The sequence below is a fragment of the Amia ocellicauda genome, chromosome 10 (assembly GCF_036373705.1).
Source record: "Amia ocellicauda isolate fAmiCal2 chromosome 10, fAmiCal2.hap1, whole genome shotgun sequence".
Classification (NCBI taxonomy): Eukaryota; Metazoa; Chordata; class Actinopteri; order Amiiformes; family Amiidae; genus Amia; species Amia ocellicauda.
Window position 1 is genome coordinate 9,211,081 of NC_089859.1, and position 27,298 is coordinate 9,238,378.

General features: G+C 37.1%; 1 protein-coding gene across 5 annotated transcripts in view; it reads right to left on the reverse strand.

The window, feature by feature from the left end:
* Positions 1-1,573: 1,573 nt before the first annotated feature.
* dacha (dachshund a) overlaps positions 1,574-27,298 on the reverse strand; it is a 173,097-nt gene continuing 147,372 nt past the window's right edge. For all 5 annotated transcript variants that reach the window (XM_066714918.1, XM_066714915.1, XM_066714914.1 and 2 more), the window contains 5 exons: positions 16,521-16,666; positions 16,198-16,345; positions 12,155-12,298; positions 10,875-10,940; positions 1,574-2,928 (listed from right to left, as the gene is read on the reverse strand). In XM_066714918.1, coding sequence (XP_066571015.1) covers positions 2,891-2,928; positions 10,875-10,940; positions 12,155-12,298; positions 16,198-16,345; positions 16,521-16,666 — 542 coding nt within the window. In that variant the 3' untranslated portion in view covers positions 1,574-2,890. The remainder of the gene's footprint in view (positions 2,929-10,874; positions 10,941-12,154; positions 12,299-16,197; positions 16,346-16,520; positions 16,667-27,298) is intronic.

The window sequence follows — 27,298 nt, forward strand, 5'->3', positions numbered from 1 at the left end:
TGAGGTGATACTGATTCACGTTGCTTTATCGCTTCATCCCCAGGAAATCTTTAATTTGCACTGAGAGACCAAGACCATTCTGGATAGGAGTATGGTAAACATAACTAAATTAACTAACTTACCTGCCCCAAACATCAATTTCTTGTTTTGATTTTGAGGTCTTGTTAGTCTTAATCAAATTCAATTTTAATGAAAATCATGCAAATGTCTTTCTATTGATCAAATAGCCTCTGCTGCAGTTAGTTTTTTACATGAAAATCACCTATCATTAATTAAATAGTTGTACTATTTGCATAACCTACAAAGAAAATCAAACTGGGCAATCATTAGAACTTCAAACGTTTTTTCTTTAATTGAAGTGCTAAATTACCCCTCAGCCTGGTTCACCCCTCCCAGGGAGCTTTGTCCCAATAATCGAAAAATCTTTTCATGCAGCGCAACTTTCAACTTCCACTTAAATAATTGCTAATTTCCTCCTAATGTACTGACCTCGTGATTTGATCTAAAGATTGAACATTGACCTTGTCCTACAACCTCCTGAAGTAAATAAGGAAATTTTGAAAGTATTTATGTGTGTTGATTGTATGTGGTTGTGACACTTCCTCAGTATCTTGATTATAGAGGAATCACACAAAATACATACCCCAGATTCTGTTTGGTCCATTTCAGCCACTACGATAACAGCTTGACTGACATGTTCAGTGCAACACGGTGCAAGCTATTCTGTAATGATCGGGGCAAAATTTCCATTACACATCAAATCCATTTGCACACTGTAATCAGGGTAATAATAATTTTCTTTGCTTTTGTCTTGTATGATAAATGTGAGATTCTCTTTATGGATATTAGGCTGTGTTGTGCTCAAGCAATGGGAGGCCTCCCCCAGCCTAATCATATTATACGGCTACAATGACTTACCTTAGGATAAACATCTGTGGGAGACCCTTGGTTGACACGTCTTTCCTTGATCCAGTGTCTTTTTCATTTAGCAGTGATGGGCCAATACGTACAATAAGATTGGAGCAACACAACTGGTATTGATTAGTGTCCTGATCAGAAATTTGCATTTTTGTCTGAGCATGTGTGTTACCGACATAGAAATCTACACTGTCCCCTTCCATCTCTTCCATGAGCTGTAGTATTTGTGTAAGCTTTTAGTCACTTCAAGTGCTGCAAAAACCTAGAAATGCAAATGCTCCTTCATTCTATAACTTCAGATAATCAATCAAGCTATGTAATTATAACACTTGATTATTTTTTGATTGCATTCTTCTAATAAGCACTTTCTAGTAATTGATACAACCTTTTTTGAACTCGACTTATTTGTCATGAGTTCTAAAGAATAAGATTTCCCATACTTGAAGAGATTTGTCATTTTAAACATGCAGTGTAACCTTAAGGGGTTTTAATGTCATGTGACCAAATATATTAAAAGAACTGAACTAAGAGTACAAACACACAAATAGATGAGATTAAGAGATATATAGAATGAAACCTATTGGGGCCTATACACATTGATTGAATTACACTCAATCACCTATCTCTTCCCCAGATAAAACGTCAACGAAAGCTCTGTATTTCAACTTTTATTTCTAAAAACAATCTACGAAGATGTCTGAAGGATTTTTTTTTTTTTTTATGTGCAAAGCCATAATAAATCCAAGATGTGGCAACGTCACTGTTAAAACAAGTTCATCATAGATGGTAGCTGCCTAGTGACATAGAAAAAAAATCCAGAAAAAAGCTTAAAGAAAAGAATAAATCAACTGGCAGCTTTACCTGTACATGTCCATTTTACCAGTGTCATATTACTTGCCATGCTTGCTTCTGATGTGCATAAGTTTTTTTTTTCTCACTAAAAATGTATCCACTTTTTTACTGACATCATAATAGCAGACACTAAAGCATTTTTTACATTTTTTTATAAACAAGGGTAAAACAGAAAGGATTATTGTAATACTGTATTTTTTTAGCAAGAACATTTCAACAAAGAATTTCAAACTTAATACAGTACAACAGAGAAACCAATTCTAAGAGTCTACTGTATACGTTTCAATGTCTCTTCCATTCACCTCAGGCTGAGCTGTTTTTATTATTTTTAAAAGAGAGAGAGAAAAAAAAAGAGACCCACCATTGTTTTGCTAAGGGGAAGGGAGTGGGAGAGGGTAAATTATTGCATCAGTCATCTAATGGTAGGACATTTTTTGTTTTCTACATCATTAGTTTCCAAAAAGAGAAATATAGAGGGATAAAAAGGTTTCACACACATTCTTCCATTTGTCTCCTACTATATTGAGAAACAGTTTGAGTAAACAAAGCAGTGTGTAGAAATGTACATGTTTTTTGTTTTGTTTTACACTTTGTCCTTTTCCCACAGCTCTTGGTGTCCTCAGACTAAGTCCGCACAGGCCTTGCAGAACTATTGTGCTGTTCAGAAACAGTTGTGGCATTTAGAGTAAAAAACTAACAGACAAACAAAAAAGCAAAACAGAACAACAACAACAACAACAAAAAAACATTTCAGCTCCGACTGAAGGGGAGGTGAGAGGGAAAAAGGCTTCTTTATGTGCTTAATGTGGGGAATTATAATCCAAAGCAAGGTACGTTGGCCCTCCAATTGTGTCTTCTTTATTATAAAGGTCCATTCTCAATCAGGAAAAAAAAGAAAAAATAATAATATCTTTACAAGTTGTCTTAACAACGTGCTGGAGTACCGCTACAATACAGCACAAAACTTCTCGGGTTCAATAAACAGTTCCTCAATGTTGGCTACTGAAGGCATTGCAAGTTGGTTAGGCCACTGATTGGAGAAAGTTTGCGAGTGGGTAAAGCAGCCGTCCAGTCCTGCAGGTCCCTGCATCCGGGAAGGTTTGCTGAACAAGACTTCCAATCAGTACATTATTGGGGGTTTGATGTACGGTCTGTTTTCTAGAATGAAAAACATACAGCTATTTGTTAAACAGTTTGATAATGAGCAATAATATACTGCAACTATATGCAAAATAGCTATTTACATACATCCCTGACAGACTATGTATCAGGATATAGATAGATATGAGCTACGGCATAGATTTTTAATTAAATCAATCACTCCATAATAACATTTGTTTGGTTAAAAACATATTCCCACTCTTTTTTTCTGTTAGATAACCTTTCTACTCTCTCTCACGAGTGAAATCGTTCCCTATTTAGACATTTGTATTTCTTAATTACAACAGAGAAATGCATTCATCGTGAAATGGATTTAACTGAAGGGCTTTACAATGTATCACAGCTAAATAACCAGAGTACTTTTACTGATTACAGCCTGTGGCAAGAGGGTATGGCTTCTCTTCAATAACAGACAAAAAAATACTAACCAAATTAATACTTAATGAGTAAGTATAGAAAATTGAGGAAAGAAACTAAACCCTGTTTTGAACTTTTCCATTGTGTCGGTATAGATGTCCCTCATGTTTCACAAGGTGGACTATGCATGATATATTAATACCACACACCCAGTCATGTACAATAACAATACAGGATCTCGTTGTGTGCAGTGTAGTCTTGTGCTCTTGTTTTCAGCTCACCTCTACCCTACATCATTCACTGCCAGCAGTTCTGTAAACACCTTTATAATTGGTCTTTAGCTCTAAGGCAGAATAGCACACATCTGTATGTTCCCAAGAGCGGACATGACATCCATACACAGGACAAAGGCTCCAACGATGTAACCTAAAACAGCTAAGGCCTAATATTTAACTTTCTCATTCAGCCTTTATCCATTTAGCTATTTAGCACAGTTGTAGAATTGGAAGCGGATGAAGTATAAAACTGATGATTGTTGTAATTGTGTTACTTTAAGTAAAGTAAATGCTGTAGATGTATGTGAATACCCAACTCACATATCTAACCTTTTTGGGTTTTTGCATACCTCTATATGGATATAATTTAGCCTTGAAGCACTTTCAATGCGTACCAAAGCCTTACCATGAGACACACACAGGTCTACAAATAGACATAGATTTTAAACAATATGATCTATTTAGTTGTATCATTGAGAAATTGAGACCACTGCAAAATTATTAGTTTCTCTGGTTTTACTATTTATAGGTATGTGTTTGGGTAAAATGAACATTTTTGTTTTATTCTATAAACTACTGACAACATTTCTCCCAAATTCAAAATAAAAATATGAATGGAATGGAATGGCTGCTATACATGTAGAGATGCTAATTTAAGAAAAAACTGCAGTGGTCTCTTAATTTTTTCCAGAGCTGTATGGCTGTATTTTGGTTGTAAGTTTAATATATGAATGTTATTTTATCCGTTATCACACTCCATACTCCTTATTTTGCCCAGATTATGCAGAGGCGTGAATGCATTTGTCTTTGACCACGCATATATGTATCCAAACAGAACAGTGTTTCCCAGACAGCCTATGGATTTTGCTACTATTCTAATCCAATTTGCATCGGACGTAATATGGGTGATTTATCATTTAGTATTAGCTGTCAACAAGAAAGGCTAGATAAAACAAAAACAGCTGGAAACATAAGTAAAGGGGAGCAGCAGTTGAATTTTAATCTGAACATGGTGTGTTCAGTTCATTAAGAACAGGAAACAGCTAATTAGTAAGTAAGTGTTTTGTATTTTTGATGGGTTTGTATTTGAGTTCTGAACAGATGATCTAATATGTATTCAGGATGTAAACAAGAATAGCAATCAGGGAAAGCAGGGAGCGGGAAGTCTCAGGAGGAATGTTCTGGAGTCTGGGAACTGTGTGTGTGCATGTTGTGTGTGGGTCTGAGTTGTGGTGTGTTTGTGTATTTGTGTGTGGGTATGTGTTACACAGTGCACAGTTTGAGTATTCAGGTGTAAGCATTTACATGGGTTTTGGAGCCTGCTCGACAGTGTTTGGGTGCGAATGGGTATGTAAATGAGAGGTTGTGTCTAAACATAAATTTATGCATGCAGTTTATGTAATCTATGAATGGCAGGAAATATGGATGCCACTCGACTCAGTTCTCCTTGCATTGCCCACTTTAATATAATTAAGAGTACAAGTGCTTTGTGTATTACCTGTGTTTTATGTAAAATAATAAATACAAATAATAAAAAGGATTATATTTTTTTAAGTAGTTTTTTTGTAACTATTTTGGAAAGTTTGGGCCTAAACTGAAATACAGCACAAGCATGGTGTCTTGTTTGCAAAATCAAGACCAATTCCAGATGTACAGTGGAAGATTGTACTCAAAAACATTTGCAAAGGCCTAAGAGCTTCCTGTTTGGAAAAAAAAAAGATTTACGCGTATGTCTTGTACAGAGTAAAGCAGAAACAGACCTACTGTATAATAAAGAAGGTAAAAATCCTCTCTTGTTCTTTGAGATTCTGTAAATATATATATTATACTTTCCGAAGTTGGCAAACTGTCTGCAGTTTTCCAAGCCTGTAACACAGTTTCCACAGCAGGTGGTGGTACACTGCTGTAGGTTTTGTCTTTTTATTTTTCTTTCTTCAACCTCAACTTTTCCTACTTACTCGATCCACCTGCCTTTGAATTAATTCCCTGACAATCCTGACACAACAGATAAACTGGGAGTCATTATGACATTAGTTAACAAGGTCATTAACTGCAGTGCAAAAGGAATACAGGGAGGATCGGTGGGGCCAAAGTGTGAAATATGAAGACACCCATATAATATTTAATTTCTAGGATTAGACAGCACTCTGGTTATAGTAATTTCTATTTTAAGAATACCAGCTAAAAACATTGACAATATTGTATGTTTTTATATTTAATCAGCTAAGCAATAAATGGGAAGTGGAACAATGAACTAAGAGGCTGACTTTAAGTAACTGTGCACCATCGATTGATGCTTTTTGGCTGCAAACAATGATAGATGAAGGTGTTAATAAATCAGCTTAACATGTGGTGCACCCACTCAGGACAATCACACAATAATGAAATTCACATAATTCATAATCTCTTGCTTAATCTGCTGGTCTGCACACATTTTTCAAAATTTTGATGGTTGGTAAACCATTTGTATCGGAAGGATTAATGTCTTTTACAATATTATGGGGGTGGATTCTTTGGCTCCCCACCACCTTTGAAAAGACAGCAAACCCATTCCAACAGCCCTGTGTGTCTGTTCCAACACTGACATAAACTGTGCTCTGAAAGGTTTAACAGAATGATAAAAAAAAACTACGCATTGTCTTGAGTTACGTGGAGTTAAATGTTTCTTGTGAGGGCAATGTTTCTTGATGTCACGTGTGGTAGCAAACCTCTGAAATCATCCTTTTAGAAGCATATGCTTAAAAATAGAGCAGCACAATCAGAAGATGGTGTGTAATTCTAGTATTAGGGATGACTTTGCAGAAGATTACTTGACGGGAACATAGAGGGATTAGAAAACACAGGAATACAAATCAACATAAGGCTATCAGTAAGATTCTGCAAACCTGACAACAAGCCGTGGTCTTGCAAGGTTACACTGGTCTTAAGAAACATAACGCAATGCCCCCTTTAGGATAAGAATTGCCCCATTTTCTACCTCTCCCTAAATCATGTATGTTGACATTATGTACTCAGAGGGTTTTGGAAATCTGAAGATAGTGATCATATCCTGGAATCTTTGAAAACATCCTGGAGTTGAAGAGAGAAATCTGTATTTCCGTGTCACTTTCAGATTATTTCCATAAAAGGCAGCAATGGCATTATCACTAGTGCTTACAGTTATTGATACAGCTTTAATAGTTTCTTACCCCCTGGGAAACCTTGTCTTTCAATGTTGCAAATAATTTGTATATAATTATATAGCCTATAGATTGATAGATATAGATATAGCCTAGTTAAAAAATCTGCTTATATTTCTGAAGCTTATTATTTAAAGTAAAAACTGAAATCATTTTGGCATTGTTATCCTCTTCTAGAAATAAATGGCCTTTAACATGTTGCCTTTTGCACTGTGCAGGACTATTTTTTCCCTGCGCCTATCTCAAGTCACTTGTTTACTCTGTGAAAGGAAATGTGTTGTCCCCTCTCCAAGAGCTGGGAATAGAAGAAGCTGTCTTGCCCATCACATTTATGCCCCAGCTGTAAAATTCTCAGTTTCCTGTTGACCACATTTTTATTTGGGGTTGTTCCATAAAAACTAAAAGGGAAAGCCCCTTATGTTAACCGTGAATGCTTACTGCCTCAGTCACATGACACATTTGTTTGGCATCTTTCTATGAAGTGTGACACTTTGTTTTACTTTCTTCCAGAAAAGGAGGACATCCAAATTATGTTCTATTAATTCCCATCAAGTCTTAATATAACATGAATGTGGAAAATAGTACATTTTTAACAAACCGAGCCCCTATTCCAGCATCCTTAAACTAGCTCTTACAGTAAAAATTATGTTGCTTTGGAGAATGTGTAATATGGCAGCAACGCAAACAGCAGCACAGTTAGAAAATTAACCATTTCCATGTAAGTTGCTGTGCTGTTAGTTTCCTTCTTTCCAGATTTAGATCACATTGTCGTTTTAAAGAAGCTAGGCTAAACTGGGCATTCTTGCATTGACTTACTGCACTTTTACTGCAGCTGTTTTCCATAAGGGACATGCTCCTTCCCTTGTATTATCCATAATTAATAAGCATCTGCCTCCCTGGCCCTATTATTTTATGCATATACTGCAAACTGTTTACTTATAGCATATCCCTAGTTGTAAACCTTAACCTTAAATCTCAGCAGTTTGCATTATACTATGTAACCAATTAGTCTTACACAAACTTTTTTAAGTAGGTGAATCCCAGGAGGATTATTTCATATAGATTTGGTGCTACACCAGACTGTTTGTGCTTGCTTGGCAAACATCTAATTAGCCTAAAAGTGTGTTCCATTCAACAGTTGCTGTGGAAAGGTAAGACCCATCTGAAAGACACGATGGTGTAAATTCACCTGCAGGTTCACGCGAAACAAACAAGCCTGCCGCCCCAAAGTGCTCTTCCCCCTGCTCGTAAAATGATGTCATGTCTTCTTTATTTTTATTTTTTATGTTCAGCAGTTTCTGTTACCTCGGCTCATCTTGATTAATTAAAAACACAGTCGGTGTAATGTGCAAACAGGGAACCTGAGAAACTGTAAAAGCTTTTAGCTCTTTAAGTGAAATCAAGTCATTCTCTGCAAGGGCAATCAAACTTAATTAAATCAGTTGTCAGTGCTAAGCTTGCAAAACTGTGAAGTCTGACTTGGGAGTAAAAGGATGTAATTAGATTTCTTTTAGTATAATAGATAAATGGTGCAGGGCACTAAAGACAAAATATTATATTGTTGGCAACGCTTATTGTGTTATGGATAGCACTATCTGTGTGCTCACAGTCACACTAATTGCGTTTGGTAATGTAGTCCATCTGCAACGCTCAGTGACTGTGACTTTCTGATGTCACTTTGTTCTGCCATTTGTCTCTAATCTAAATACACATTATTATTTTAAAAATATAATAAAAGAGGGTAGAAGATTTTAATAAATTTTCTTGTGGACAATGAACAGAGTACTGTACCAACATATTTTGGACATTACTCATTTAAAGATGTATATTATTCATGAAGCACTCCTAAATTGCTGGCTGGTCAAGATTCCAAGTGTCCTTATTAGGAATGGAAAAGAAAAATCTTTTCAAAACTGTTAATAAAGCAAACTATTAACATCTAACAAAATACTGTTAAGCAAGAACTTTAATGTATTCATATATAATTTGGAAACTATTTTGTGGATCTATTTAACATATTAATTTCTATTGGTTTAACTGAATTCCTATTCTGTTTATTATTATTAACAGAAGAAAGAGTGAAGTATTCATACCACACACAAATTCATATTCACTTATTTCAACAGTACAGTTCAGCGGTTATAAAACGTACATTTATGTCACTCATTATACAATGTTATAACTGTACCACTGAGGCCTAATAAGAATACCAAATGAGGACATTTCACAAAATGTACCTAAAAAGACTAATTTACACCATTGTAAATCTATCTGTCTACCTATATGTATATTTGTCAAAAAATTCCACCTTAAAAAAAAAAAAAAACTCCCTTGGAACCTTCTATTATGACAATAATACTACAGCCTATTTCAGAAAAAAGTTAGTTTGTAAATGAGGAATGATATATTTTAACTTATCCTTTCAAGCAACTTGTGTTTTTCTCTGCGTACCCACAACTGTTTTCTCAGACGTATGTAAACGTGGTTCTGCACAACGCACTGAGGAAGGTGCAAATCGTATTCCTTGTTGTTCCATGGTTGTAAAGGTCAGTCCACCAAAGTACTATAAACATGAATTGATTTCATAATGTCACACTCTCATTAGTGCAGGGCTCTTTTCAAAGGACTCGGGTCATGTGCAATCGCCTGTGACTTGTGTAAACTGCAGCAGATAAATACGAATAGAGGTCCATCGCCAAGGATTTTTTTATCCATAAAGGCTAAGGCAGACATGTAATTTACCTAAAGATTCAGTACAAAGCAAGGGGAGGGGGGGTCCTTTATAGCATTTTCAGTAGTCCTGAAACAAAGCATCTACACTCATCAGGTTCTCAGTAGTCCAGTAAAACACATAATAAAACACATTGTGTATTGCGCAAATTGTGTATTGTGTACATAGAAAAACATTTTCCCTGTATCTATCTGAAAATCAGCATTCTTCCCTACTGTGATTGCATCTGTCCCTTCGTATAACTCTCTGCTGTACTACCTACTGCCGCCCTTGGGATATTTGGTTCATTGTTAAGTATTATATACATTTTCATAAAACAAGCTGAGAGTGAGTTAAAATTAACTTTGTAACTTGTGTGCTGTCATTTTTGGATGATTTGCAAATAAGCAGATTTCTTATTTGTAAGAAACCAGTCAATGGAGGATCTTAAAATGAAGACAATACTAATCGTGTTCTTCCAAGTCTTCTGATTTGTAACAGTGGATAAAACTGCCAAAAAGAACAAGAAAAAAGGATGTGCTCATGCAAGGTAAGCAGAATGTCATATTCTGCTGCATATGTTTCAGTTCTAATACCCTACAGTGCACGAACAACCTGACTTTAATGAGAAAACCAGTCCATACTTGGCTGTTTAGAAGTTAAACAAAAGGGCTTTACTCCATCCGTGTATTTGTAAGGATGTGCTAGTGTTTCAGAGCATTGATTTTCTTTCAGTCTATTATACTACCACGCAGACAGCAGTCCCTCTCTCCGCCTTGCTGCCGGAGTGCCCCATTGGATGAAACGACCTGATTTTGCTGCACTCGTTTTCGAAATGCTGCACGAGAGGCCTATGTAATTAGGTAGCAGGTTCTGTTGCAGTTGAACGTCATGAGGAAAAAGAATTCAAGAAGTGTTTTTAATTTGGAACCCCATTATTTCTGGGCCATGTGGCAATGACAACCACAATCTGCTGTTTCATAATTAGCTCCACATGCCCTATCACGCCGAAGTGTGATACATCAAATGCTTTTCATCGTGTTTCATTACATGGTCTGAATTCAGTAATGTGAACGCGGTGTTCTGTGCACGGGTGCTTTAACTTTTCTGACGCCTTTCAGTTCCTCCTCGTACAGGAGGGAAACAAAGGCAAAGTGTGACAAGTTGGTCTGATTTACAGTGGACTTAATATCTGAATAATACATGCAGATGCAATTCTTTTGAACTATTAACGTGACTAAAGAAAGGTGGGAAAAAAACAGCAGACTTATTTCTATTTCTATTTTATTAAAACAAAAAGGCAAGCTGTTGTAGACATTAGCTGTGTAATTATACATGGATCAAAAAAATACATACAGGAATTTGAGAGAGGGGATACCGATGATAAGAAATGTGTGCAGATTCAAACAGAGATCAGCTGACCTTGTACAGCTGCGTTCTCATGCTGGGTTCCGTTGTGTTCCGGCTCCACCTCTGGAATAACTGCATCTAAAGAGAGATACACACATGGATTAGGCGTGGTTAGCAGTTCAGTTGATGTGGAAAGCCTGCTTTAATTCCTTAATGATGTGCTTTTGGAGATTTCGCTTGATTTAATACTGACGGAAAAACATAGAAAATCACTCGTGCAGCATACAACGATGTTCTAACAATGTTTGGCTGGTACTTATTCGACTCGGGAAGATATATGTATATACCTGTTTGTTTCTCATGTCAGACAACACTATCAGATTATTATGAAATCTACATAATGTTTCAAACATATTGAATTAATTCTGCTGTACAGATATTCCAACAATACACAGGGCTATTGTAATGAAATGTTAGTATTTGTTCATCAGTAATTCATAAGGTATGTCTAACTGTTTGTTCACACTTTCCAAGATCTCAATCAGGTGCATATCTGATTCTTACGATTTTAGTGGATTCTTCATATTTAAAAAATAATAATAATGCACATTTAGAAGGAACAAAACATGTTTTCATGTATTTCTATAGGCTTGTCTAACCCTATCTCTGAATTCATATGAAGGAGAAATAACATTCTTCTATGACACTATTTAAAATGACATTTAGTTATTCTTAGTATGGCAATGTTTGTTGTCTTTTTTCAATGAATCTGGTACTGACACTAAGGGAATGTGGAGACACTCTTTTTATAGCAAGGTTTGTTTTCCCTGGAAGAGTTTATTTTCTCCAATAAAAAAATAATAAAATAAAGATTTCTAGCATTTTTTAATATATTACCCTGAAAACTGTTTATGTGCCTCATATTTATTTTGATTGTATCATTTTACAGTATACAGTGTGTGTACTGCAAAACTTAAAAAAATTTTTTTTCTTTCTCTTGCAAATCTTTTGTAATCATTTTAAAATAAATAGTATTTACTGCCTGTTTACTGCATGTTCATTCAGTAAAACCTGTGTTCAATTGTTTGTGTCAGCTGGTAACAGATTTCTCTGCTGCTTTATCTTTTGTCATGTGGGCAAAATGACTTTTTAACAAAGAATGGAGGTTTATGGTAAAAACTAAAATTGAATTTATTGATGGGTAGAGCAGAGGGAAACAGCTGTGCAATGTGTGTGTGTTAATCCAAGCTAAGCAAAATGATTATGACAGATACACAGATCTCCTGTACAATTATGCATTACGTCAGCTGCTTGCAGCCATTGACATTTCTCTTAATCCTATGGAGGCCTACCGTTTAACATCCTGAGACTTTCGGGTGAAGTTGCCTGCTTTAGCGCCTGCTCCACTTGCTCTCTTCGTTTTGACTCAAACTCCAGGGCCTCTTGCAGTTTCCTCTTGGCTTTCTTCTCCTTCTTAAGTCGCTTCTGAATTGTTGCTAGGGGAGGAGAGAGAAAGCAGGGCAGTGAGTGGCACCCTGTGACCTCCAGGTAAGAAACCAGAACAGAGGGGGCAACGATAAAAAGGGAGGGAACACAATCAAGATGTGTGAAATCAACTGTATGGCTTTGACTCCAGCAGCCAAGCTGGCTGATTTGAAACCACACTAGAGTACCTTGGCTCTAGCTCCCCTTACCCTGGGTGTGCCAGTAGCATATGGGTAACAAATAATGGAGATTAAGTAATCATAACATCTCAAATTAATCTCCACTGGCACAACCGTCATTCTCCAATATACTTAGCACCCAAGTTTGCGTCACATGAAAAAACGCACTTCACACCATACAGTAATCCACTATTTTGAGACAGCCGTGCTCCCTCTGTTACTATAAGAAATGTATAATGTCCTAATTAGATATATGTTGTTTTTTTCCCACTGACAGACCTTGTTATTAAAAATAAATTCAAATTACACACAATAAGATAACAGGCTTGGCTAATAAATTATTAAAATTACTGTACATATTGTTAAACTGCATAATTTAAGCAACTAATTACCTTAATTTCTTGGCTGGCAAAAATAAATTCAATTTTAAGCCGACACACACTAACTCGTCGGCATAGGCCAATGTAACTGCCAAGCCAAAATGCAACGAATTGTGTTTTTTTTTTTTTAATGCTCAGTGCCCAGGATTAAAAATAAATAAATAAAAAAAAATGAATGTAATTTTATTAAAAGTGGAATAACATCCACTTCTGTGTTCCATTATGTAAATGCCTTCTGCATACATCATAACTCAGAACAACAAGCCAAGAATTGCTTCAGCTGTTCCAATCACTGGCATTGCGTATATCAGCCTTGGCTTCTAGTGAAAGAGTGATTAGGAGATACTTGCAGTTGACTTCAGTGACGCCAGGTTAATATGAACCACATCATTGCCATTCAACTATACCATTCAGTAGTTAGATACACCAACACGTTAATATCAGACAGTGTTACATCATTAAAAAATTGACATGTATATTTAACGGGGATCAGGAGCTATGCCGGAGACAGTTTGAAATATATATTATATATATATATATATATATTTTTTTTTTACTTTATTTAAGAATAAGTATTATACTACGGTTGTGTTTTCTGGCATCTCTTTTACAAGATTTACTTTAATGTCATATTCAAGCTTTATGAGAAAACGTAAGCAGCTGAGTGTGCGTCTTTTATGATAGTGCAAAAAAAGCAATGCAAATAGTATTCATTTCAAAATTAAATGTTCTGGATACAGATATCACATCTAATGTATTTTAGTTTTCTCACCATAAAGTAACACAAAGTATGCATGCAAACTGAATTAAATGAAATATTCTTGTGAAATGTAAGCATTGGTATGACTATTTATGACATACTTAAAGTATATATATTTATATATATATATATATATATATATATATAATGTATATATATTTATGTATATATATATATATATATATATATATATATATATATATATATATATATATATAAAGTATATATATTTTTAATTGAGCACTGAAAAACTCTGGTTATATAATTTTGATAAAACAACAGATTGGATAATACTTCCTCACTCACATACTTATGAATTAATTTTGTATTAATATTTGCCGACATTTGGAAGCATTGAATGCCAGTGTTACACTGTCACTAAGAGCTAGGGATGTGACGGAGCTGACAGAAATCTGCATCCATCGAATGCAGATTTTAAAATATTTCATTTTAGGTTGATCTAACATTTTCAGAAATTAGGAAATTTTCTGAAAAATCTGAAAATCAGAATAGGTGGCAAATCTGTAGAGTACTACCAAATAGACTTTCATAATATTTTTTTGAAGTAGTAATTAGTACTAATACAGTCAGGATACCGATGATAACATAACATGATCAAATTTGTTTAAATACTGAGTATGCACAAATAAGCTATACACTCACCTAAAGGATTATTAGGAACACCATACTAATACTGTGTTTGACCCCCTTTCGCCTTCAGAACTGCCTTAATTCTACGTGGCATTGATTCAACAAGGTGCTGAAAGCATTCTTTAGAAATGTTGGCCCATATTGATAGGATAGCATCTTGCAGTTGATGGAGATTTGTGGGATGCACATCCAGGGCACGAAGCTCCCGTTCCACCACATCCCAAAGATGCTCTATTGGGTTGAGATCTAATGACTGTGGGGGCCAGTTTAGTACAGTGAACTCATTGTCATGTTCAAGAAACCAATTTGAAATGATTCGACCTTTGTGACATGGTGCATTATCCTGCTGGAAGTAGCCATCAGAGGATGGGTACATGGTGGTCATAAAGGGATGGACATGGTCAGAAACAATGCTCAGGTAGGCCGTGGCATTTAAACGATGCCCAATTGGCACTAAGGGGCCTAAAGTGTGCCAAGAAAACATCCCCCACACCATTACACCACCACCACCAGCCTGCACAGTGGTAACAAGGCATGATGGATCCATGTTCTCATTCTGTTTTCGCCAAATTCTGACTCTACCATCTGAATGTCTCAACAGAAATCGAGACTCATCAGACCAGGCAACATTTTTCCAGTCTTCAACTGTCCAATTTTGGTGAGCTTGTGCAAATTGTAGCCTCTTTTTCCTATTTGTAGTGGAGATGAGTGGTACCCGGTGGGGTCTTCTGCTGTTGTAGCCCATCCGCCTCAAGGTTGTACGTGTTGTGGCTTCACAAATGCTTTGCTGCATACCTCGGTTGTAACGAGTGGTTATTTCAGTCAAAGTTGCTCTTCTATCAGCTTGAATCAGTCGGCCCATTCTCCTCTGACCTCTAGCATCAACAAGGCATTTTCGCCCACAGGACTGCCGCATACTGGATGTTTTTCCCTTTTCACACCATTCTTTGTAAACCCTAGAAATGGTTGTGTGTGAAAATCCCAGTAACTGAGCAGATTGTGAAATACTCAGACCGGCCCGTCTGGCACCAACAACCATGCCACGCTCAAAATTGCTTAAATCACCTTTCTTTCCCATTCAGACATTCAGTTTGGAGTTCAGGAGATTGTCTTGACCAGGACCACACCCCTAAATGCATTGAAGCAACTGCCATGTAATTGGTTGGTTAGATAATTGCATTCATGAGAAATTGAACAGGTGTTCCTAATAATCCTTTAGGTGAGTGTATATAGCCATGTGTGGACATAGAATTAGTTATTCAATATACGTCTCAAATAAAATCATACCACGGAACAGAATACATGCAAGTGCCAAATAGATTTTTGCCATATCAACCTCAGCCAAAATGACTTTGGACTGAACTGACCGATTCCCGAATAAATAAACTTGGTGGTGCGTGTGCTTAGAATAAAACCTGGAACATATGAGCAGAAAAATATTTTTCTACAAATTCGAATTAATAACTAAATAAATTATTAAAAACGAATTCAGATTTAAACTTCATCACAACCCTACTTGGAGCTCGCCAGTGGCTATGTGTACCTCAGTATGGTGCCATCAGAGGGCTATTTTGTACTGCTTTCTTTTCAGCACTGGGCCAAGGAAACAAGCTGATGTTACACACAAGGCTGCATACGAGAGAGGCCATATATTATGTTTCCTCATCTACCAGGGCCATTTGTTTACTGTGTATATTTCTTATCAGTCGACTCACCGCTGCTCAAGTGAACTACCTTGAAAAATATGTTTCACTGTTCATGTTGCGCCTGTATAATAAAAAGCCCCAACATATGCAGTAACTGCGTCATCCTTCTACAATGAGAGTAAAGCTGGCGTAATTAACTTTTGTTTCACCAAGGCAAATATTTTAGCTGGTATATACACGTTTGTATAAATTGTATTTTGGTGTCATTTTCAAAGGACGGAGTGGCACTCCTACCTCGGCTCTGCAGTTCAGAGGTCAGCTGTCTCTCCAGGTTCTCCCTCATCTCTCTCTCCCTGTACAGCTCCATCTTCAGCTCCTTCTTCTCCTGCTGGATCTGTTTCTCCTGCACACGCGCGTTGTCCACCGCCACCTTCAGCAGGCCCTGTGGAGAGAGATTTAAAGACTTCATATCTACACTTCACCACTGGATGAGATGAAATCAGCCTCAGATCAAACAAGCTGATTAGCCATCCCTGACTGGGGTGGAGGTTCACTCTTGAGTTAGTGCCCAGAAATACTTAGACATATACATTGGTATTTAGGCAAGAGCAAGTTACCTGAATGTTGGTTAAGAGGGTTTCCACAGAGGAGAGGCCGTCCGCAAACAGGAAGGGAGCCGGGAAGCCAGGTGGGAGGGCCTGACCCGCTAGGGGGAGTTTGTCAAACCCAGGCTTCATGATGGGCAGGGCCAGCTGGGTCTCATCTGGAGAGAAAAACACAGGAGCACTGATGTTATTCCATTGAGCTACCATACCTAGTGCCCCAAATGCCTAGTAGAGGGATATAGTGAAAGGAAAATAGATACATGTATAGAAAAAGATGGAGGGGAGATGTGGGAGGGAATCAACATCAGTCGGGAAGGATAGGTGAATAAAATAAAAATTGTTATGTTAATAATGTGACTAATAAAGCTGTATTTGTAAAATTTCACTACTCGTTCTTTAACATTAACTGAACATACAGATACATGTAGAAATAAGACAATAAATATATATTTAATTATGATACATTTGCTTTCTTTGTAATGGCATGCTTACCAATTTTAGTTTCCATACGCATTCTGCGAAAATCTTAACGTTAACGGTCTGTGAACAACCTGCCTGTTTCTGCATTTCCAGACATTCAATATCATCAAATTATTTTTTGAGAGAACAAAAGCTAGCATTACTCTAAGCTCCTCCCATAGTCTGTTTCACTTTTAGTTTCATCCAATCAAAAGCCATACCAGAGACCATGTCTTCCACAGGGTTAAAAAAAGAAACACAGGAAAAAGTGAAATGAGCAGAAAAAAACAAAAAACAATCGCAAATGGAGCATATACAGTGAGGGAAAAAAGTATTTGATCCCCTGCTGATTTTGTACGTTTGCCCACTGACAAAGAAATGATCAGTCTATAATTTGAATGGTAGGTGTATTTTAACAGTGAGAGACAGAATAACAACAAATTTTTCAAAGCAAAACATTGAAAAAAAATCCAGAAAAATGCATTTCAAAAAAGTTATAAATTGATTTGCATGTTAATGAGGGAAATAAGTATTTGACCCCTTCGACTTAGTACTTGGTCGCAAAACCCTCGTTGGCAATCACAGAGGTCAGACATTTCTTGTAGTTGGCCACCAGGTTTGCACACATCTCGGGAGGGATTTTGTCCCACTCCTCTTTGCAGATCCTCTCCAAGTCATTAAGGTTTCGAGGCTGACGTTTGGCAACTTGAACCTTCAGCTCCCTCCACAGATTTTCTATGGGATTAAGGTCTGGAGACTGGCTAGGCCACTCCAGGACCTTAATGTGCTTCTTCTTGAGCCACTCCTTTGTTGCCTTGGCTGTGTGTTTTGGGTCATTGTCATGCTGGAATACCCATCCACGACCCATTTTCAATGCCCTGGCTGAGGGAAGGAGGTTCTCACCCAAGATTTGACGGTACATGGCCCTGTCCATCGTCCCTTTGATGTGGTGCAGTTGTCCTGTCCCCTTAGCAGAAAAACAGCCCCAAAGCATAATGTTTCCACCTCCGTGTTTGACGGTGGGGATGGTGTTCTTGGGGTCATTCCTCCTCCTCCAAACACGGCGAGTTGAGTTGATGCCAAAGAGCTCGATTTTGGTCTCATCTGACCACAACACTTTCACCCAGTTCTCCTCTGAATCATTCAGATGTTCATTGGCAAACTTCAGACGGGCCTGTACATGTGCTTTCTTGAGCAGGGGGACCTTGCAGGCGCTGCAGGATTTCAGTCCTTCACGGCGTAGTGTGTTACCAATTGTTTTCTTGGTGACTATGGTCCCAGCTGCCTTGAGATCATTAACAAGATCCTCCCGTGTAGTTCTGGGCTGATTCCTCACCGTTCTCATGATCATTGAAACTCCACGAGGTGAGATCTTGCATGGAGCCCCAGACCGAGGGAGACTGACAGTTATTTTGTGTTTCTTCCATTTGCGAATAATCGCACCAACTGTTGTCACCTCACCAAGCTGCTTGGCGATGGTCTTGTAGGCCATTCCAGCCTTGTGTAGGTCTACAATCTTGTCCCTGACATCCTTGGACAGCTCTTTGGTCTTGGCCATGGTGGAGAGTTTGGAATCTGATTGATTGATTGCTTCTGTGGACAGGTGTCTTTTATACAGGTAACGAGCTGAGATTAGGAGCACTCCCTTTAAGAGAATGCTCCTAATCTCAGCTCGTTACCTGTATAAAAGACACCTGGGAGCCAGAAATCTTGCTGATTGATAGGGGATCAAATACTTATTTCCCTCATTAACATGCAAATCAATTTATAACTTTTTTGAAATGCGTTTTTCTGGATTTTTTTGCTGTTATTCTGTCTCTCACTGTTAAAATACACCTACCATTAAAATTATAGACTGATCATTTCTTTGTCAGTGGGCAAATGTACAAAATCAGCAGGGGATCAAATACTTTTTTCTGAGGCCAGAATACAAAGCTGTGCTGGTGAAAGTTTCTATAACGTATAGTTCATCTTTAAGGGGCTAAACGACACTGCTGAAGCTCAGGCGAGTAGAAAGGGACCAGATGCAAAAGGCATCATATTTCACACCCCCCCCACCACCCCCCTTCGACAGGACCAAGACGCAGAGAAAATAAATAGAAGTGTAAGAGTAGTGCAGGCCATGATTCATTTTGATAATCTGCCCCAAGAGATGACACACCGATCTGAGCTTCCCCTGCAAGACAAATAGGACACTGAGGGTGGGAATTGGGATGACAGTGTAGCAGAGGTCACATCGATTTCCAGCTGCACTTCTCCACAGATGAGATAACCCCATACTCCATTTTGCCCATTGTTCATATTCTACCTGTCCCACAAGCAATAAATTTCCCTGTACTGGAAAGGGCATTAAAGTAGAAAAAGAATTCTCCTTGTGACAGTCCGTGATTAAGTTTTTGTACCGACCGAAAGTGGTTCGCAGATCAAGGTCACAGTATTATAGTGTGAAGAGGAAGGAGAAGGGAAAAAAAATGAAAGAAAGGAGTGCAAAGTGAACATGTTTAATACAGCGAGAGCTAAGAGGCGAGTGAATTTAAGAGGCTACAGAGTTTAAATTTGCATTAGCAGTTTATCACTGAGGCGTGTGTATTAATAGAGAAACTGAAGTTGTGGCCCTTCTTGTTTTTGGGCTCAGATCTCAAAAATAAATACAAATAGCTGCAAGATGACCATAACGCATACTGGGGGTAAAGAGCCTTCAACATAGAGAAGACAATAACATTTTATATTTAGGGACCAACACCATGTATTAAAACCTTTGAGAATTGTATCTTCTAACATCATTCATCACTCCGCCACAGGAAATCTGACTGCAGTTATCAAACGTAAACATACATTTCCACCTTTCCACTGCCTAAACAAATACGATAATAATTACATAGGAACAACATACTACATACAGTATTTTACTTGGAGGAAGCTACCGGAAAGAGGAAAAACAAAGAACAATATTGAATTGAAAAGACAAGAAACTATTTTAGAAAGAGGCCTCTGTGTATCAATACCAGTGGCAATGGAACTCAAATGAAGACAAATTGAACCTTAGACAAATAGCACTAAGTGGCTCCATTCAGAGTTTCAAATGTGTTATCCGATACGGACCTATAATTTTAACTACTACTCACAGATTTTTTCTGAGCAAAAAAAACTCTTACTGGCATAGGTGAATGGAGTGACAGGTATGTGAGAGAATTAATTTTCTCACAACACCAGTCCACCTTCTTTAGTTCCAGCAGTCTCCCTGGACTTCCCAAATGCGCTTACACAAAAGCCAGCTCCCCGTGGCCCTCCTGACGCTTAGCAACCATTGCCTGAGGCCACAGCCCAATAACTGCACTAGAAGCGTGTAGTCCCCTAAGGGGCTATCCCTAAAGTACAACACATGACTGACTGTAAAATATGCAGTCCCACGGCATCCACAGGGACAATCTTCAACAAGCATCGCGGAGACAGATCTGCGGTTAAAGATATTAAGAGAACCTGAGGCCTATGTAAGCTGACAGCAATGAAACACAGCTTACAGTATAGGCTGTTTTCTTACGCTGCTCTTTTTTAATGCTGCTGGTTACATCGTTCTTTCTGTATGCTGGAGACGCATTGTGTTTCATTTAAAGCACTTCACGCCTCTGTTTAACTGCAGGTAGGCATTCATGCCTCCATATGGGAGAACAGATGCTAAAGTAAAGTCAGTGAACAAAATATACATTTCCAGCAATAACCATGCTATTTACTTCAGTGTATTTTTATTGCACCTTTTCCCCAAAGGGTTTTTGGTTCTCTTGCATTTGTTAAGGTGATGCCTACTAAATATTCAAAGGAATCCAATTAGAAGGTGATTTATATCGGCCTAAGCTATAGCCTTACGTGCTTTTGTACTGTTGTACTGCTAAGGAGCAAAGAGCAAATAATTAACAAAATATACATCCCCATGTGTTGCTTCTACTGTTTAAGTGGGAGACATAGACTTTTTCCTATCATGATGAGTTTGTAAGCTTTAAAGTTATATGTCTGAACAAGTAAGTCTTAAGTTGTAAGTAAGTAAGCAAGTCTTATTCGTGCAGGCGTGTTGTCCTCTAGGCTGCTGTCTGTTTGAAGTCTTCAGAATTCGGTTTTGCAGTGTTGAAACAATTTCTGTCTATACAGTTACAAAAGTAGTTTATATATAAATGCTTTAAAATCTCCATGTTTAGCTTAAATCATGCATAACATGATTATGAATTCCTGCAAGCCATTTAAAATAATCAATTTAAACAAATTTAATTTTGGCTTGTGGATAAGGTGTGGACGCAGTTTTGTTTCAAACGTCATGTCAAAAGAATGGGTAATATTATTTATACAAACACAACCTGTAATGCTTTACTCTTAACAGCAGCTCCATTGCTGATAAGTAACTGATTGTCAACAGTGACTCAGCAGTTAATGGATATGTGGGAGACATGTGTCAATCACAACAAGAAAATACCTGGAGAGATAAAGATGCATTTCTCCCTGTAGCAATCAGTAATAATAGTAGCTTTGGTGATAAAGCAAGAAGCAAGGGGAAAAGACAGATATCCTCGCTGCCAACAATGTATTTACTTGCAATAAGATACCAAGTTTTGACATGAGGTGTCCAGGGAGCTATAAAGCGTTGGGAACTAAATGTCTTCATGGTATTTATAGTGCTTAAAAAAATAAAGCGGAGTGGGAAAATATCTATGCATAGTAAACATCTGTAATACTCCATCAAGATGTTACAGACACCTGCTCTTTAGTTATTTTGTCTCTCACTGGGAGAGTCAGAAAACTTCAACATGTCATTAGTGTTCATTCTTACAAGTGAAAAAACTAACTGAGAACAGAACTGGAAATCTGCGATGTTGTGAGGTTTGTCTCGTTTTCCAACTACAGTTCTCTGTCATGAAAAACAAAAAGCAACAACGAAAAAATAACAGATTTTCATTGGTATTTATTCTTCTACGGGAAAGTTGAATAAATTGAAATAAACTGAATAATGCAAATCATACATTGTATTCTAACTACAGTAAGTCATAATATGTCCAACTACTCAGTAAAACTGACAGTTTGTCAGAGCACCTAATAAGAACAGGCATTCAAGACCTAAAGAATATATCCATAGGTTAAATTGTAATGAGACACATCCGTAACTGCTCAATTACACTGAAATAAATGTTACATGAATATATCAGGCAGTAATTCTCCAGATGGAGGAAGCTGTTATTTGACAGTTGTCAGAAGGCAAATTTATTCTGTCCTATATCAGAATATGTTGTCACAGCCAAAATATGTTTATGGTGTATATGTATACATCACTTTTGAACATCAGATGGTCATTGCACGATGTACGTGCACACTCACTCCAGACCACACTGCCAATTTATTCCTGCATTTGCATATATCTGATAGTATCCATAATTACCAGTAACAAGTCAACCATTATTGTTATTGTTACATGTTAAGATTAGTAGTAGTAGTAGTATACAATTAAGCTTTAGCTTCCCTAAAATATTCAACACAAAATAAGTTGTATTCAAGGAATAACATTTCTATATTTCTTTCCTTTTTTTTTTTTATTTTACCTACATTTTTAACAATGAAGCATATAGCTGAACACCCTCATACCACAAACTCCAGTGAATTCACAATGTTTCAGTCGCCCTTGGCTAAACCATTAATCTGCACGCTGAACTACTTCAAATAGCCTTGAGTGTTAAACATTAGTTCTGCTTTAAATAAGAAGATTTAAGCAGTCCAGCGTCACTACAATCTGGCTGTACATTAAAACCAGGTTTTCAGCTGAAAGTTAAAGTAAAGTTAATGATGTGAAAAAACCTAGAGAATGGTAATTATTATCAGCAGATAAAAGTAAAAAAAAGGATTTTGTTTACTATAACTTAACTGACATACAAGGGACTATAAGTATTCAATTAGTGAAGCATTGAATATTGGAAATTTAAAAGAATTTAAAGTGTCAATTATTATTTTTCAGATACACTAAAGCATATACAAACTTTATTTAATTGATATGTGCCCTTGGGGTAAAATGTGGCAGCTGGGGATTTCCGTTTTAGAATATATGCAATATGTTTAAGAAGAAAATCAATGTTTATTCAATGTCAATAATTATTATAAAATATAAGAAATGTGGCAAGTTCTTCAATACACAAAAACAAGACTTGGGAACCCAATTCTGAACCTAAACTCTCTTCAGTGGTCTCTCCTATGAGTAAACAATCAACTTACCCCCTTAAAAAACATGAAACGAGAGAGGCAGTGAGTGGTCAATAAACACAGCGAATCAGAAAAATGCCCTTCTGCTGTTTCTTCAAGGTATGGCAAGTTTCCTAGACAACTACAAACATATTAGTAAGGGATACCAAGAAATGACTGTTAAAGATAAAGGATGACACATAGCAGATGATCAATTTGCACAGTAGGCCAAACCCATGATGCAGCTTATTATTGAGGTGTATCCATAAAAGTAGCAAGCACCAGTTACACAAACTTCAGAAGAGAAAGGAACAGAAACTATCAAAATATAAGTTCAAAGAGTAAACCAGGAACAGAAAACATACATGGAAGTTATGTGGAGGTGTATTTTGGGTGGAATACAGGCGGTGCTTCTTACTTTAACAGTTGTAGTTGTTGTGAACATTTTACTTAACAAGGCTGTTATTCAATGGGATCAATCAAAAAGCAGCTTGATGAGGTTCTGGTAAAATGCCAGCATCTAAACTAGCCAGAACAGCTTCCACTTGTTAGGAACTTACTTATATTATTTAAAAGGATATGCAATATGTAAACTAATGCAAGAAATACAAGCAAAATGTAAATGATTGAAACAAGCTCCCCCTCTAATAGAAAACCATCCTGATTGTAGTTAAAACTTATAGAAAGAGGGAGAGAAGGAAGAAAGAAAAGTAAAGCAACAAAACAGTGTTTATTAATTAGAGGCAATTTCAGCATGTTGCTGCCTGCTTGACTCTGAACCTTAACAGCTGATGAATATTCTTAGATGAAATTAACTTTAATGAGTTTTCCCCCAATTAGCCTTTGTATAGTGATATATGGAATATTAAATAAGAGATTTAGTAGGTCAAAACTTCCCCACTTAACCCGAATGGAGGTAGGGTGTTTTACTTAGGGGGAGAGCAGTATAGGAGTTGAAATACTTCTGTAGCTTTTAATAGATAACTAGCAATACAACATTCAATCTGTGGAATGGCTTTTTTTTTAATCAAACCTCAGACTTTTGTAACTACACTGTTTTAGTGTGTATTGTGTATAATTCATTTAACCCCCCGCCGCCAAAAAAACACCAAGACGCATACAGGAATTGTGTCAGACACCACCGTATACGTATTAATTTTGGGAAATTTCCCCAAGGGTGTCTCAGATGTGCTTCCGACTGCGTTTCAATCTGTACATTGCCGACCAGAACAGCAACGAATGCTTGATATTTCTCTGACAGTCCCAGACTGTTTTATCAGAGCTTTGAGAGGAGCTGTTCCTCTGAGTAACTGCATAGTATTATTATTTTCAGAATGTTGTTTTGAAAAGCATATGCATATTTAGCAGTGGGCAAGATTCACAGGAAATGCCTTTTCCCTTCTAACAGAGTTAAGGAATGCAATAACACCCAAGGGCTGATTCAATACCTGTTTGAATAGATTGTTTTCCCTTAGGTATATCCTTGAGCTAAATTGCAAACACAACCATGGCAATTAAAATAGATAAACCAACAGACACTTTGTAAAGAAGAATCTCTATCAAATGAAAGTATTAATGTTCTTATTCCTCTTTTTGTACAAATATTATCTTTATAGTTGTATGTCTTTTTATAGTTCAAGTAAGCACTATTTCATACTATTTCAACTTTTACTATTACAAACTACTACTACTACTACTACTACTACTACTAAATCTTGAGTAAACACATGAAGAAATACAGGACTGAGATCCAGTAACTCTTTAATTATTAACTAGATAATAACAACACTGAATAGGCCCCATTTCTTTATTATTTTAAGGAGGGAAACATAGGGGCTAGAATTAAAATAAATACACTAACTAGGAAATGTTTATGTTATTATAAAACATAAAACACAGCATTTTCTGTCTCATAACAATGTTCTAGCTTTTCAGTGTAGTTTGTACTTCTGGCATTGTAGCCCAAAAAAAAAAACCCGACAACAACAGAAATATATGAGTAGAGATGTGTTAACGCTGCAAATTTCACAGTCCTGTATGATCAATCTCCACTCCCCTCCAGACAGCAACGCCATTCAGGTTCAGCTGCTCTCCAGTCGTGTTTTGAACCCTGATCACTACAGAGGTCCCCGCAACACGCAGTAAGCAGTATCTTAACCGTAAGCTCAGTTTAATGTTGTCAGCTTTCAAATCAGAAATATTGTGGGGAAGATGTTGATTCATGTTCCCCAGGTTTTGTTTTCACACTAAACTAAGGTCCTTTGACAGTGTACTGTTGATATTATCAGGGTGCCGCAACCCCAGAAAGATTTAATTCCTTCTTGTAGCCGTGTGAAAAATGGAGTGGCACCACTTATGTTAGAATCTCAGACTCCTTGCTTTCTTTAAGAACTAGCCACTTACTTTATATGCAAAGAAAACTGGTCCCACTAAGGCATTGTGAATATGGCCTGCACTGTAGTATGCAGCAAGTTTAGCCATCTTACCAGGGCAAAGAACTAGAACAAGAAGTTGGACATTTAGTTACATCAAACCAGTGTTCACTTGCAGGAAAAAGCACTAGAAGCAAATGCCAAATGTCCCGGTGTCTTTGTGACAGAGACACCTGTCTGATAGACATCCTGCTAACCACAAGAGAACTGATTTAACATAGGCCTAAAGGCAAGACTAATGAGCAACGACTTTCAATCACTAACGACCTTGTCCTAAATTTGAGAACCTAATCAGTTTTGCCGATCCACACTGATGTTAATATTGTAGACGTACACATGTTTCCAAACAGTAAGCTAATTTGAGTTTGAGTCCTAAAAAGGATGCATTGAATTAGACCAAGTGCAACCTGCCAAATGCCCTTGTTGGCTATTGGGGACACTTTAAAGCTTTGGGGCAGAACTAAACATTCAAGTTTAATTAAACCATCACAAACTTGCTTAGAACAGCAATCAGTTTAATGATCAAAAAGAGCCTTCAAAGCGCAAGTGGGTTTATTCCTTCGCACATTTAATAACCGCTTCACATAACATCAAGCCTCGATACACAAACAGAAAAAGGGACACAACCTTTTAAAAATATTGCATTTTTTTGGTTTGGATACAGTTTTTCTTTCTTTTTTTCCCCTTCAAAGAAGAATTGTTTCTGTCGCCAAAGCAAGAGGCTATCAGTTTGAAAATTAGCCAAACGCTAGCAGTTAAAGGAAAGATTCCTGGCTTGGAACAGGAAAAAGCTGCTATCTTTTTCTTTTGGAAATGGCTTTCGCATTTGTTTTACTGATTTCCCAACTCTTTATCTCAAAGGCCGAACAATACTGCACATTTCTATCAAAAATCATTACAGACCATTTCAAATCATTTCCGCACAGCTAATTTCATAATGGCAGAAGGAAACATTGATTGTAACCAGATGCTGCTATCTCCTTTATGGAACTCACACAACAATTACAAGAGGGATCTATCAGACAAAGCACTCGACTTTTCGGAGGGACCTTCTTCGTCTATGTGCAGTTATGATTTTGGCTGTATATTCCACGGGGCTAATGACCTCACTCATAGCCCCTTGTATATGTATATGCTTAAAAAAATCATCTGGTGTTCATAAAGCCCTAACAAAAGTTTGAATGGTTATATCAATACATATACTTTACACAATATGGTAAATTACTGAAAGCGATGTTGAGAAAGTAGAGTAAGTAGCCATAGGTAGCCATCTGTTGCTTCCTTTGGCAGAACTATAAAACCTAAATTACTCTTTGAGTTCTCTCTTTGAGGTCAGCCTAATAAATATGATATTCCCATTATATCTTAGAGTTTATGCTTTTTTTCAGGCCCTGAATCATTTTCCAGTACATTGGGTACATAACAATGGAAATCATGATCAATCAATAGAGCTGGTTCTGCAGAACATCTGTCTGTATTGTGTTCAGCCCAAAATGCCCCATCCGCTCATCCTGGTAGAATCATCAGTAACAATTACGATTCAGGACCTGTTTTTACATGATGTATAAATAATCTATTAACATGATTGTTTAATGATGATGCTATTAACAGTTGTAGAATATAATTTAATATACAACACTATGGGTGTATAAAACACACTCAGCTACTGTTTTTTTATGCTAAGGTGTG